At 34.5% G+C, this 15208-nt stretch overlaps 1 protein-coding gene across 3 annotated transcripts in view; it reads left to right on the top strand.

Moving 5' to 3' along the window:
• The window catches only part of CWC22 (CWC22 spliceosome-associated protein), a 33879-nt gene that overhangs the window by 5573 nt on the left and 13098 nt on the right, over window positions 1-15208 (top strand). Inside the window, exons 4-14 of one of the 3 annotated variants that reach the window (XM_010565829.1) lie at window positions 765-881; window positions 989-1246; window positions 1722-1850; window positions 4151-4319; window positions 4672-4725; window positions 5659-5794; window positions 5882-6088; window positions 6209-6271; window positions 6616-6711; window positions 7967-8048; window positions 9312-9372. In XM_010565829.1, coding sequence (XP_010564131.1) covers window positions 765-881; window positions 989-1246; window positions 1722-1850; window positions 4151-4319; window positions 4672-4725; window positions 5659-5794; window positions 5882-6088; window positions 6209-6271; window positions 6616-6711; window positions 7967-8048; window positions 9312-9372 — 1372 coding nt within the window. The remainder of the gene's footprint in view (window positions 1-764; window positions 882-988; window positions 1247-1721; window positions 1851-4150; window positions 4320-4671; window positions 4726-5658; window positions 5795-5881; window positions 6089-6208; window positions 6272-6615; window positions 6712-7966; window positions 8049-9311; window positions 9373-15208) is intronic. The other 2 variants (XM_010565836.1, XM_010565844.1) reach the window with 2 other exon arrangements.

A 15208-nucleotide genomic window follows, 5' to 3' on the forward strand; every position in this document is an offset into this window, starting at 1 on the left:
CACAACACACAAAAACCAGGTTCTGTTTCTTTTTATATAGCACCATAACTGAGCACTGAAAAATAAGTGTACATTTAGTAAAATACTTGCATGGCAATATAGCTGTAATTAAATAGATTTCTTATTAAAACTAAATCTTTAAAAAATCCTTAGCATTCAGTTAAACTGTCACGGGACTTGAAAATGGAAATTAGATGCCAGCTTTTTGCTTGGACTCGTATGTTGCTGATACCACCATTGTAACCTTAGAGTAAGATTATTGATGCCAGCAGGAGGTGGAGAAATATAATTTGAAGTGCAGTCTACCAAGGCATGAGATAAACTGTTACCAGTTTACTTTTAATTTCACATCTTAATTGGAATGAAACTTCTTGTACTAAACACAGTATCATTTTTTTTCTAATAGTGTCTGTTCTGTTTCATGCTACGCAGGCAGAAGTAGGTGAAACAAATGAATGCATATGTTCCAAGGAATGCACAGTGCTGAATTTACCTTTAGTATTTGATGTTATTACCATTAGGTATTTAATTTTAAGTTTTAGGAGGAGCTTCCTTTTACAGTGCTGCTGTGATTTTTTGATTATTTTTTGCTGACAACAAATTATTATAAAAGGAGCATCTTCTGTTTGAATGATGCGTATATTGAAACCCACATTGCAGAAGTGGAGCAGTTCTGTATTGTAACATTGCATTGCAAGCAGATGCTAATAGCATTGCTTTTCTAAGCCTATTGCTAAGAATGTTGTGTCTTGGGTTGTGAACAGGGATGTAGATCGTGACAGGTCTCCATCTCCCAGAAAGAGAAGATACTCTGATGACAGCAGATACGATCAGGAATATTCAAGAAGGGAATACTATGATGACAGAACTTCAGAAGGAAGGTATCAAAACCTTTCTTAATCAGTAATAAAATATGCATTTTAAAGAATAAAACGTGTAAACTTTTCATGAACCCTTGGATGTGTGGTGGTTTTTTTCCTTTCTTTAGAAGGATTGAAAGGGGGAGAGAGAGACACCATGAGAAATGGGAGGAGAGAGAATCTGATCGAAGGAAGCAGAGAAGATACTCATCACCTGATCGTAGGAGTCCAGAGGAGTCAACAGTCCAGAGCTCACTTGCTCATGATGAGACCACTTCAAAGAAGAAGAAAGAAGAAGTGGATCCAATCCTTACTCGTACAGGTGGTGCATATATTCCACCTGCCAAGCTCAGGATGATGCAGGAGCAAATCACTGATAAAAACAGGTGAGTTGAAAGTAACATATTAGAATTTTGAAAAGCAAAACAGTGAAGGGTTTTAGTGAATGTTGGTGAAAATAGGATATCTTTTGAGGGCTGTGATCATTCTTTTGAAGGTATATTTTTAGCAGAAGAAAGGTAAGAGAATCAGATTATGACTGTACCTGCTTCTGCTGCAAAGTGAAAATGGAAAAGTGGGATACAGAGCACAACCAGGGATTTTTTGGAATATCTTAGAAAACTGAACGTACTGTGTTGTAACGTATGTGTGGAGAATTACATTTTGGGATATCATGTTGATTCAGTGATTTCCTAGTATTTAAATGTATAATTCTGAACTAGTTTTCACACTTATGCAGTGACTATTTTCTTACCTATTTTACTGATTATAACTTACATTCACGTTTTCATATACAAATAAAAATTCACTCAGTGCTACCTCAAATTTATGCATTAGTAATTTGTGATACCTTTGTAATAGCTTGGCATATCAGAGGATGAGTTGGGAAGCCTTGAAGAAGTCGATCAATGGTCTTGTCAATAAAGTGAACGTTTCTAATATAGAAAATATCATTCATGAGCTCCTTCAAGAAAATATTGTTCGGGGAAGGTAAGTCTTAGTATTTTAGAACAATTATTAGCATTAAAACAAATGTTAGCGTTTCTGCTAATATTTATACTGTTCATGTGTATATCACTATGTGTGCTATGTGTAGTGTATGGATGCTAGTCAGGTTTTGAAATTAACCTTAGCCTACATTATCCTATGTAGACTAGTCCCCTGCTTGGGGAAGGGTCCGGGGGGGAAAGGAATTGTACGTTTGGAGGAATAAAAGTGCAACAGATGACATATGTTTCCTTTTCTTAAAGGTTTTTCCTAAGCATTTTATTTGAATGACTTGCAATTTACAGTCTGTCTATTTACTTTTGTATTCCCGGATTTTTTCTGTGGGACAAATATTTGTAGCCAGTATCTAGCAAAACAAATTTTAGTGCAGTTATCTGGCCGGATTGTTTATTGTTGTAATTAAGAGAAAGGATTATTATGGTATTTGAGCTCAGTACTACGTCATGGTGACTGTGCAAGTACTGTGTGATGACTTCCCTTGCTTCAATTTTGATGTCAATAGAGGTTAAATATGCTAGTCTGAAGGAGTATGGGTTTCTTAGATTGGCTACCATTTAAACAAACAAAACTAAACCACTGCCAACAAAAAAAACCTCTGAACAAAATATCCAGAATTAATTCTGTTACATTTCAAACAGATGGCAACACTTTTTCGGTCACAACGTAATCACTGTTATTTGAGGAGGTTATAGCTAAGGAATGTGTTAGTTACATGTATGTCATACATGATGGGAAGATCAGAATCCTGCAAATAGTGTAAAAATAACAGAAGAGAATTAAGTAAAATCTGGGGATTGAGCAAGTAGTTCCTGAATATGATTTCTGTTAAAAGTCATAATGAAGTCTCAATCAGTCTGTTGCAGGCAAGTAAAAAGCAGTTCTGCATTTCATGTCCCTGAAACTTAATTTTCATACAACCAGTAATATTTTAGTTTAAAAATTAGCTTATTGAAAATTTTTAGAATAAACTTGTCTGTGGAAGTGTTTGTGTGTGGTTTATAAGCTTATAAGTTTCAAAATAATGTAGATGTAAAATCACACCATTTTCCTTTTTATAGTTAATTTTTACTTCCAAATTTGCACAAAGGTGCATATAAAAGTAATGACATGAAGGTTTATGTGGCCGTAACGTTCTTTTCTGAGTTTTCTAGGTAGAGGGTAAATAAGATCTGAACCAGACCAGTTTCAGTTTGTAAGCAAGAACTAACTAATAGTTTCAAAATTTAAATATTCTCTCTCTGCGCACTAGTATGAAATGAGTTCTATTTAATTTGTCAACTCTAAAGTAAGTAAGAATAAAGTCCTTATGTAGTTTGTGTATAGTACCCTGTAGGAGGTTTTTTTGAAGATTTCAACAGACCAAAGAGAAGACAGTCGGACACCAGTGTGCACTTTGAAGATTCATATTCGGAGGGCTTTTTTTTTTCCTCTCACCCATTCGTAATGGAGTAATACAGCAAAAATAAAATTCTATGTGCTAAAGCGTTAGAAAAAGCAACACTGGCGCCGGGAGTCTCATTCTTTTCAGACTTTAGTCTTGACATATATTAAGTGAGAACGTTAGTATAATAACTGTTATCTCATGGTGTTTACATTCATTTAGGCTCTACGTAGTAGGGTTTTATAATCAGTTCTCAGTTCCAAAACATAATTATTATGTTGAAAATATGCAGTTTCATTTGAGAAAAGCATTGAAAAGTATTACTTTGCCGATTCTGGTTTTACTGAGCATTCAGTTTTATTACTCCTAGGTAGATATTTATTGTTAGGGACCTTTTATGGAAATACAATTATTATTTCTTAGAAATTTGTTTTGCTTGTTGAAGTTATCGTTATACTGAAACACAATTATGTGTTTTTCATAAATAGTTGCGGAGCAGATGTTTTTTCTGGCACAAACAGGATTTTGTGTTTTCAGTTGAGGAAAAGAAACAGCACAATCATACGAACTTCAAAGCTAACAAGAGCCTGCTTTGGGGTTAAAAAGGATAATTGCAGGATACAAGATGAAGACTTTTTACATGCTTATCATCTTCAAATGTAGTTCTAATAGGAATATTAATAAAGATAAGGTATCAGTTTAAGAATTTCTGAGCTCACACACATTTGGGCAACATTTTGCTAAACTCCATTTCTGGCATGATAAACAATGGTTTGAAATTGACCATCTGGTACCTTCTAACTATTCCAAACTGTACAATACTATTTTATGTGATATGTACTGAATAAAAACATTAAATGTTTTATTACCAGAAAAATCTTAAACTTATGTATTTTTACAGGGGATTGTTATCTAGATCCATTTTGCAAGCTCAGAGTGCCTCTCCAATTTTTACCCATGTTTATGCAGCTCTTGTGGCAATTATCAATTCAAAATTTCCAAATATTGGTGAATTGATTCTCAAGAGGTTGATACTAAATTTTCGCAAAGGATATCGCAGAAATGATAAGGTATGTAAAATGTGAAGAAGCAACATGCTGAAACTTGTAATTCTGCTACGTTAACCTTGTATCAAGTGTATTTAAATTACATACTTCAAAGGAACACATCCAAGAGTTGTGGGTTGGGACCTATCATTAGCACAGTAAGTATAGTAGTATTAGAGTATCGTGAAAGCTTGACAACCTGTTCTGGGTTGGTACTGTGATAGTAGTTTTGTTTGTTTGTTTGTTTTAAATCAATATCCCAAAATAGTTAGTTTCATGACTTAATCTGAGATGAACAAATCTGTAGTATGTCTGAGTTACAAATTTTTTTCTTCTCTATACGATGTGTTAAAATTTTGTTTTATTTCTTTTGCAGCAACTCTGTCTAACATCTTCAAAATTTGTTGCACATTTGATGAATCAGAATGTGGTATGTTACTTCATGTTTCTTCTCAATCCAAACCCTGTATGGCTATTTCTTTAGTCTCAAGACAGCAGCAGCCTAAGTGAAGATGCTCTCCCTGTTCTAAAGGTTACTGAAAATCTGAGTTCAGGTTTCCTTTTAACGGCTGCTTTAAGTTGTTAGGACCATTTTAGAAAAGACATTGGTAACTGCCTATGCAGTTTTCATCACTTACCATTGCATTTATGCTCCAGAGCTTCCCCAGACTTTGTAAATATGTTTGGGCTAGTATACAGACAAACCTTGATGCAAAGCAAACATCATTTAAGGCTCTGTCCCACAGATCTTAAACAGATTTTCTTGCAACACTGTCATCTGACTTAAACATCTGTGTAGGCAGAACTAGACTCAGTTGCATCTAAATCAAATTTGTATCTAGCTCTATGCTACTTCTTTATGTGTTAGAAATCAGGATACTCCAATTTAAATAATGGCAAGAAGCAGTGTTTCAGGAATGCATTGGGAATGTACAGTATTTTGGTAAAAAGCATACTAATCCAAGTGTGCCATTTGCTTATGTGCCTGATCCTGGAAGACCTGATTTAGTTATAGGCACAATGTATTTACAACTAGTTTCTGTAAAGTAAGTGCTGTTTTATTTGCTTTGTGGAAATGCATTCTGTTTTTTCTTAATGGCAAAATGTTTTTCATTGCTTGCTTGTTCATTTCAATAGCATAGTCACATTCACTACGAAGTTGATGTAAATACAGGTGTAAAAATTGTATTTGAAATTTTTCACTTTCTCTTAATTAGCTTTGTCCCACTACTGTTGTTTTGTGTGTGTGATTAAACAAGTGTGTTGTGACATCCTCAAAGGCTGGACTGCTCCATCAAGTAAATGACTGTAATAATAGTGTAACATTGTACATTCTAATTCTTTAGTGATATTCTTTCCATAGGCTCATGAGGTTTTATGTTTGGAAATGCTCACTTTGCTTCTTGAAAGGCCTACTGATGACAGTATTGAAGTAGCGATTGGATTTATTAAAGAGAGCGGGCTCAAATTAACGGAAGTTTCTCCTAGAGGTATTAATGGTAAGTGTAATTAGCCAGAACATTTGTCTTTTTGATGTTTGTATTAGTAAATCCTTTTCATATTTACATTTCTGTCTTTTTCCCAAGCAATCTTTGACCGTCTTCGACACATTCTACATGAATCTAAAATTGATATGCGTGTTCAGTATATGATAGAAGTCATGTTTGCTGTTCGGAAGGATGGCTTCAAGGATCATCCAATCATTCCAGAGGGATTAGATCTAGTGGAAGAGGAGGATCAATTTACTCATATGTTGCCATTAGAAGATGACTACAACCCAGAGGATGTTCTTAGTAAGTTAGAAATGGCAGATAATTCTATGACTGCATTCCCCATGAAAACAAATTTAAGATTAAATATTCATTGTTTTCTTCATTTTGTATTTTAAATAAAGATTCTCTTTTATTCTAAAGATGTTTTCAAGATGGATCCAAACTTTATGGAAAATGAAGAGAAATACAAAATGCTGAAGAAAGGTAGGGGTGTGCGTACGCACGTTTTATAAATAATATATAAATATTTACACATTTATAGGGCATTTACTTAACCAACTATTGTTATCAACCCTTATTATTTAACAGTGGGTGATATTTGTGTCCCAGATAATTGTCAGTTGATCATAGACCTTTCCAATGTATTCCTGCTATTTTCTTCAGTATTGTTTCTCCAGCTATCATTTGTTTATGACATACCTATCTTTTGGGCTCTGCCACAGCCTCCACCTGAGACACCCTTTCACTCTTAGGTGTTAGATCAGGTGGTTTTGGTGATGAAACTACTGTGGTCTATATTCCTTTAATCTGGGATACTGCTCTTTCAGAAATTCTTGATGAAGGTGACAGTGAATCTGAAGCAGATCAGGAGGCTGGAAGTAGTGAGGAAGATGAAGAAGATGATGAAGAGGAGGATGAAGATGGTAAGTGTGTGACTGGCACCTTTCTAGTGATGGATTGGTTGTAGATGAAACAAGAAGGAAAAGCTTACTTAACTTGTTACACATGTTGCAAAACTAAGACTGTTCAAGTGTTAAGCGATGTTTTAATCTTAAGTTATTCTCAGATCTGAGTGTTTACTAGCAAGTAGTATAAAAGTAATGGTCTAAAAGGAAGCATTCAACACAGGCAGAAAATGAAAAGCAAGTTTGCCTGATTGTTCTTGACCATATCGGTTTAATGGAAGAAAAGCCTTTCAAACATAAGATATTAAAAAAAAGAACACGAAAACACTTCCTTAAAAACTAGCAAAGACAACCTTTCTGTACACTTTCTAGTGCTCTATCATATTTTTAAGTCACTTTCAAAATCAGAATGAGTTTTCTTACAACTGTATTTACATCCTCTATATCTCATTTCTTACTTCAGTTCAGCCCCCTTTCTTGATCTTTAGTGGAAGCAGTCAGTGTTGACACATTTTCAAAGAATGTATTTGATTCCCAGGAAAAAAAAAGATGGATAAGCATAACTGAAGTGTTTGTACAGACAAAGCCAGCCACGTCCTGTTCTTGTAGAATACCAGGAATGGATTTCCTCACCAGTTTGCTGGAGTATTTCACAGAAGAGCAGAGCTACCAGGCTGATGAAAAGTATGAGAATTGACATAACTTTTCATCACTTATGCTATTACCAAACTTTAAAAGAATGAAGGAATAGCGAATACCTTATGAAGGTGTTCCCAGAATGGTTTTAGTTTGGAACAGATTTTTCTACACTTGCTCCAGGGCAAAGCAGAACTTCTGCAGAGTGCTGGAACGTAGATCCTAGAACATAGAACATAACAGAAACAAAGAATTTCCTGTTAAAATCAGGGAGGCTACATAAAGCATTGTGTAGTTAAATTACGCAGAAAATACCTTGCTAATAATGTAGACAAGGAGTGTTAAACCCAGAGGTTGCAGTGGCTAAGTCATGTGAAAAGCCTTCAGAAGGAGAGTTATCCTTAAAACTGTATCTCTAAATATTTACCTGTTACAGATGAGGCAAATACTGATTTTTTTTTTCGTTCTCTGTAAAAATAAAAAATAATACATAAAAGTGCTAAACAGTCCTAAATACTTCTAGAAAAAGTAGTACATAGTGTGCTACAGACTTAGTAAATAGAGGAGCTGTTCTAAGAGTTTACATATATCTGCCTTAATGTTTTGCTTTTTACAAAACCATGTTTGTCTTTCCCAGGTCAGAAAGTTACTGTCCATGACAAAACAGAAATTAACCTGGTCTCCTTCCGTCGTACAATTTATCTTGCTATTCAGTCAAGGTAAATAAAATTTGTACACCTATGAGTGTAGTTCTTTTGAAATGGATGAACTGGAATTCTCTTACCTTTTAAATTCTTTTTTAATGTGCAATTTTAAAAAAAAAAAAAAAAAGGCAGGGAAGTGTTCTTTATGGAGCCTGACCCAACTGTATAATGCAGACTGTTTTGACAAATGGGTACCCAAATTCTCATTCTAAGATGACTCCTGTTTCTTTCAAAATGTTTGAGTAATGCACTGGGACTTTTCTGTGAGGATTGCTGTAATCAAAATTTTCTGAGTGAATAAAAGTTGGTAATCTGCAGATTATACAGCATCTTAATAATTTCTGAAAAAAATTGTGACATGCTTAAAGTAGAGATGCTGTAGAGTTCCTCCTCTTCTGAGAGTAAGGAGTTCTGCAGTGTGGTACTCTTCAGGCCTGTTGCCATCTGCATTGTTTGGAAAATAAGTATACAGATAGCAGCCCTGAAGTGTACTGTATTTGTATTCATCTTGAGAATGAAATCCCCTTGCATTACATGGCATGGACAATCAAAACATGGTGGTATAACCCCTGTGTCACCTGGGTGAAAGAAGACATTAATCTGTTGCATGCCACTCAATTCCATTGTTAAAAGTAAGCATGGCCCACAATATTCTGCAGGTCTGAACCTGCATGAGGAGTGAAATAATGTAGTTGTGGTATTGATCATTAGACATATGAATTAATACCCTACGGAGATGTATGAAAGGCTCTTATATTTCTCAGAGTTACTGTTCAATACTTTGTTGCCATACTTAAGTTTGTTCATCTTATACTGGGGTGGGAGGAGGTACTTTCTGGTAGCTGAAGGCTTTCAATATGAAAGAATGGGAGTGCAAAGAGGAGAGTGTGGTACATGCTGCTTTTGGAGCTTATGTACAGTGCTTGCATTCCAGTGTTTTTTCAGGCTGTGCAAAATGAGCTCACATGTTTGTTTTTTGCTGAGTTTTGTAAGATGATGTAATAGTGATAATGACCCAAGTCATCTTGTTTTCAGATTGTCTGCAAATGTAATGACTTTGGATTAATTTTCAGATACAAACTCATGAAATATAAAATGTTTATTAAAAAAAACCACAAAAAACACCCAATAAAACAGCTTTCTGAGAGTTAATGAGATACTTTACTTCAAAACAGTTGAAGTTTCAGCACCAATAATAAATCCTAATATAGTTCTGAAATGTTTTTTGTGTAGTGTATATTGCAGAGATAATGAGAAGTATTTTTTCTATTATTGCAGCTTAGACTTTGAAGAATGTGCTCACAAATTGCTGAAGATGGACTTTCCTGAAAGTCAGACCGTAAGCCTAATTTCTTATTCTTGTTTGTTATTACCATGGTTAAGAAACAGTACTATTTCAGAGCAAATAGGCTGACACATATTTCATAGGACATTTGTCTTACGCAATTGCTTCTTTCTGTCAAGCAGTTCAAATGTTTGCTCATAGGCTGTTTGAAAAGGTTTGTTGGTTGGACTGTTGAAACATCCTATGACAAAAGTACTGTAGCAAGGCAGTCATTCTCAGAGCTCTCTCTGTCTTTGAAAGAGCTCTGAGTTGAAGATCATATTTGCAGGCAGCTGTAGACTTTATCAGTGGGGCTTGAAATTTAGGATAGTGCTGAAAGTATGTGTTTTGTTGCTTTCACAGTCCTCTAAATAATAGCGTATTGAATTAAAGCAGTTGTAAGTATGCTTTGTAGTAGTCTTGGAGATCATCAGACAAAATCTGTTTTGTCTTCAGACACTGTGTAAGGTCAATACAATTGGTATGTTTTCAAATTTTCCTGAGAGTGCTGTTGATTTTCTTGTGGCTTTAATTACCACTATTCTGTTTTATTTAAACAATGTGTGTAGAAGTAACCTTATTAGTATAATAGTAACTAGTAAGTGGAGTTCTGGGCTACAGTTCGGTGTTCTTTCAAAACTTGGTTTAATTTAGTAATCAGAAATTGGTTTGCCTATTATTTTTTCAGTTCTTGTACTATTTTGTTACTGAGCAATTTACATGGAAATAAACTAAGAATTCCGATGATTGTGTATTTTCTTCCCAGATTCTTTAATTCTGTGCATGAAACGTAACACTAAGCATGCATAGGATTGTAATTCTCAGTGAAGCATAACTTGAAGAATTCTAAAGAGAAAAAAATCCTGTTTTCCAGAAAATCATTCAGTTATAAAGAATAGAGAGAACAATCTAGAACATACATGCTAGATCATATCAACAGAGATATAACTTGTCTAAAACTGCTTGTTAGGTAACTGCTTAGAGAACTACTTAACTGTTGGCATTTAATACCATTGCAGTCTATCAACTACTAACTGTTCTGTGTGCAAGATCTAGTCAGAAAAAATACATTTAATGGGGGAAGGAAAAAAAAAAAAACAAACAGAAAACAACCTAATTCTGACTAATGTCAGAATCTTAGGTGCATAAAAAAAAGGTAGATTTTCTTTTACCACTTCATTTGGTGTTCTTGAGATTTGACTTAATATTTGCTTTTCTGTGAATCCTTTGCTTGCTGCAAACAAAAATAACCAGATGTACACAGATGAATTTAAGGTGTTACTTTTCATATACTTTATGGGGTGCTAATTTACTGAATATTAATCTTCTTATATTACATAATCCTGTGAAGGGCTTTATTTGTGTCTCAGATTTGAGAAACTTTATATTTCCCCTATCAATCACAAATTAAAAATACATGAATGTTACTGTATGCAAAAAAAAATGTGCAAACATGCTTGTTTTTCCCTGCTGCACTGTAAACACAAAAGTTGTTACTCCTAATTTTGTAGGAAACCTTTCAGAGCAACTCCCAGGTCTTGTTTTGAGACTTGAAGTATGGGTAAATTGAATATATATGGAACTGTTGGGAGTCAATTAAATACAATGCTAACTAGAGTACAGTAGCTTTGTGACCAGCAGCACTATAATCTCTGAAATGTTTCCACTGACTTTCATGTCTCTTTAGAGAACATATGATAGGAGGAGACAAAATAGAATATCCCGCTAGCTGTGTAGTCAAGTCTCTAGACAATATTACTTTGTTCCCTTAACATCTCATTCCAACAGATTCTTTCCTATCACTTTCTGCTTTGGAAAATGTGTAAAACGCACTAAGCATCACAGGTTTTAATATAAAAATTTATAGCATTCTTTGAAAACTACTACATTTATATGAATAATTTATGTATTTGGATATTAGTTTGTGGTGCTTAGATAATTTATTTTGGTTAGCACACCACCCTATTAATTAAAAAAAGAGGAATCTGAGGTGATGTAGTTATGATTCAGTTGTAATTGCTATGTATGAAATGCTTTTAAAATAAATACAGAAGTGTTATTTTTAGCATTTGGGGGGGGGAAGTATGTATCTATCTGGAGAGATAAAAATAAATTAGTATCAACCTATGATTCAGTACTAGTTGTAGGAATTACTACAATTCAAGGTTCAAAACTCTGTAAAACTGCATCTTCTTGTCACATGAGGCAGTATCTTTGTGCTGATTTCTTTTTTTTCCCTAAGAATCATCATTACTTTTCACCTCTCCTTAATCAAAGATGTGAGAGCTTTGACTTGCTCATTGTATAGACTTACAGCTCCTCAGGAGTGTTTATGGGGGCAAAAAGAAAAAAAAAAAAGGTTTCCTGATGAGTGTGAGAGTAGAAAGAACGAGATACGGACAATAAAATTGTTCAAGGATTTATGGGGCTCGAGTCTGTCCGTGGATAAAATACTGCATGCATTCAGCAGGAAACTTCTGGTTGAATTAACTGCCAGTTTCTAAATAAGGGAAATTATTTTTTGTTCTTTCAAGTTAATATCTTCTGATTGAAGCCTTTATTCAATTGATTCCCACTGCCTTCATTTTCAAAACAAACCACAGGATTGGGTTTTTTAGCCATAAAGCACTTTTCTTGGTCAGTTTTACTGAAAGCTTCAGCAACCTGTATTGCAGGATGTTGTGTCTTTATAATTTTTGTGTACCTTATGATTCAAAGCTTTAACCAATCTTCAGAAATTCCTGAAATGTGTGCTGAACTCTTGAGTGAATCTTCAAAGTTTGTTTATGCTTGTAAGAAAATTGCAATTTAGATCAAGTGTGGGAGAGGTGATAAAGTCATGGTTGGTTGTTTCTTACAGTGAAGACCCTGTAGGTAAGAGCTCATTCTCCATGCCAACTTCTGCTATGAATGGCGGTTATCATGAGAAGCAGGTACTAGAGTGTTTGACTGAAGTATTGTTTAATGCGGTTTCTATTCCTTAAAAATCAGGTGAAACTTAAAATTCTTGTTGCAAAATTTCTGTTCAAATTAAGTCTAATTTTACAGTAGCTTTGTGTTTTCCTTCTGGATGGCTTTACTTAATAAAACCATCTTTCTTTAATTCTGTCATTATAGCTGTTTTCCACAGGTTTTGAGTAGTGACTTGTCAATTAAATATAATCTAAAAATTGATAAGAAGATTCAAAACCTAAAGACAGATATGAACAACAGTTTTGAGACTAATATAGTCTTAACAACTTTCTTGCAGGTTAATTGTTCCAGAAATCTTTATGTACAGAGATTTTTGGCATGATTTAGGGCCGAGTTCAGGAATATATTTAGCAGTTTTTATCAGTGGTTAAATTATCAGATTATCATGTCATGTTAACTGCTGTGCAACACAAGTGTTTGTATGATTAATACCAGTAATGGATCTGTTGCACAGCTCTGACTTGCAGAAAGAGGATTAAGGTTCAAATGGATAATCAACAGAATAGAACAACATAATACTGCTTTTTGGCATTGCAGTTTAGTACTGGGTGCTGAGGGGAATGTTGGCAGGTTTTTTTAATTATTATTATTTTATTTATTTACTAGCCTGAAATTGTGTTCTGACTTGAGATGAACACATTTTTCATTTTGCCATGAACTGAAATGCTGCTTTTTCAGAAGGAAATGATGCTGTTAAACAGAAACATCCATCTTCCATTTCCCATCTGATTTGCATGCAGTTAATTTTTAGTCTCCAGCTGTATATTCTCCTTCCTCAAAATACTCGCTAATTTCCATCTCCTCATCCTTTATTTTTTCCCACACCCCTTTCTTGGGGTGAAAAGTTTGCCTACTAGTGTCCTGTTTTTCTTTCCCTAGAAAATACCTTTTCTTTCCACAGTTTTCTCTTCCAGATTCACAAGCTCAGTTTTCATTTCCAGCTTTTCACTTTTTCTTTGACACTTTTTCTCATTCATTTATTTTTGCTCCAGGATTCTGGATATATAATACCTGTTTCTTGTACCTGGACCTTGTCTTTAAATTGTCCTCCTGATTACACTTGATCTGTTTCTCACCCTTTTAAATCCTTTTTTTAGATGACTCCAGCATGTTCAGTGTTGTCTTCTGCATCAAAGGGCCCTTCTTCAGTCATTAAAAATTCAATCTTCTAAAACGTATCATTTTCTTCTGTATTTTATTAATCTTTGATAGATGTAAGCAATGTGCTTTCTTGTTTCTTACTTTACGCTTACCTTTAACAAATTTTTGTTGCCTATGTTCTTGGAGGAGTACCTTCAGTTTCTGATGGTTTTACTTGAAAGAAAAGAAGTTGAGGATTCTTACAGTAATACAAATCTATACAGGAGTGACAACTACTTACCTAGAAAATTGATCTTTCTTTAGGAAAACGTATGTGAGGAACAGAGATTTTTCTTTTTTTTTTTTTTGAAAGATGCTACTGCTTACAGAATATTGAATTTTAAAAGGTTCTTAGCATCATTCAAGCTGAGAGCAGAAAGGGAAATGTCTTACCTTGTTGCTCAGTCTCCCTAAAGGAGCAGAGGAGGGGATGGATGGCCAACCAAAAAAACAACCAGCCATACATTGTTCTTGGTCTTTGAAAATGTGCCTAAAAGAGATTGGCTTTTAGGCTTTTGTTCCTTTTTTTGGTTGTGATGAGAACTAAACTTGTAAACAGCGATGCTTGGAATTTTTCTAAATTAAATTAGAGCCTCTTCTACAAGAATCTGCCCCTCAATGCAGTTATCCCAGACAAAAGTAATGGGTCCAGGATATTTTTTTTTTTTTTTTTGCTTGGAAAGAGAAAAGTTATTGTAGGCACAACCTTCTTGAAAGAATTATGCATGCATTTGACACATTTTCGTTTTTACAGGATGGTGTCACACTTGCTCAAAACAGTCCTAGTTGGAGAGGTGGGGGTGTCAGTGTCTCTCTTGTGCTATTTATGCACTGAGTCTTGAAGATAACACAAGTACTTATTTTGATTTGACATTCAGTGAGAATGTAGTCCAGGAAACTGGTATAGAGTAGGATGGTCTAAAGCTGATAATTATGTTCCTATCAAGTTGAGGATTTCTTAGATTCATCGGTTACCTTTGTTATTGTAGGGCATTGCAACTGGTAGTTTTGGCAACTGCACCATAATTAATTCACAGACTTGCTACTGCCTGTAAAAGGTGATCATACTCAAGTAGATTTCCTGTCTTTTGAAGCAGGACTTTTTGTGGGCCTGAGATGCTGAATCAATCTGAATTTTCATAATTTATCCATTAAAAATCCCAAGTACATAGCAGTAACTCTGACATTGTGAGGTTAAAGGTGTTTAATTGGAGTTCTGTTAATGCATAAACTTCCTTTATTTCCCTGCTTCTCTTATTGTTAATGTCTGGAAGTGTGAGTCTAATGACATGAATACACCTAACTTTCTGAACCATGTACTATTTTAGCCTGGACTATGACAGCATTTAGTTCAGATTTTTCATTAAATTTAACTACTTCTTTTCAAATACATTGCCTTAAATCTGCAAGTTCCATCAAAATCAGAATGATCTTGTTCTCAGACTGCTCATCTGAACATCAGTGTGGCTCAAGACATTAGTTATCTTTGTTTCCAGGTGGTTTAGTATGATAAATAACAATAAAATAAGAATTTATTGCATATTATATAAAATACAACGTAGATCATAAGTTGAAAAGCAACCTGAGGTCTGTTCCTCAGGAGTCTTCAAAAGGTATTGAAGAAAGGAAGGAATTATTAGTGTTATCAGTAGCCTTGAGTTTGAGGTGGGTCCACACTCCCACTAGAAATTTAACATTTTTCAAGTCAACGTGTTAATTTCTATACTTGTTTATATTA

Source organism: Haliaeetus leucocephalus, unplaced genomic scaffold, assembly GCF_000737465.1.
Source record: "Haliaeetus leucocephalus isolate CR32 unplaced genomic scaffold, Haliaeetus_leucocephalus-4.0 Scaffold1, whole genome shotgun sequence".
In the NCBI taxonomy this organism is placed as follows: Eukaryota; Metazoa; Chordata; class Aves; order Accipitriformes; family Accipitridae; genus Haliaeetus; species Haliaeetus leucocephalus.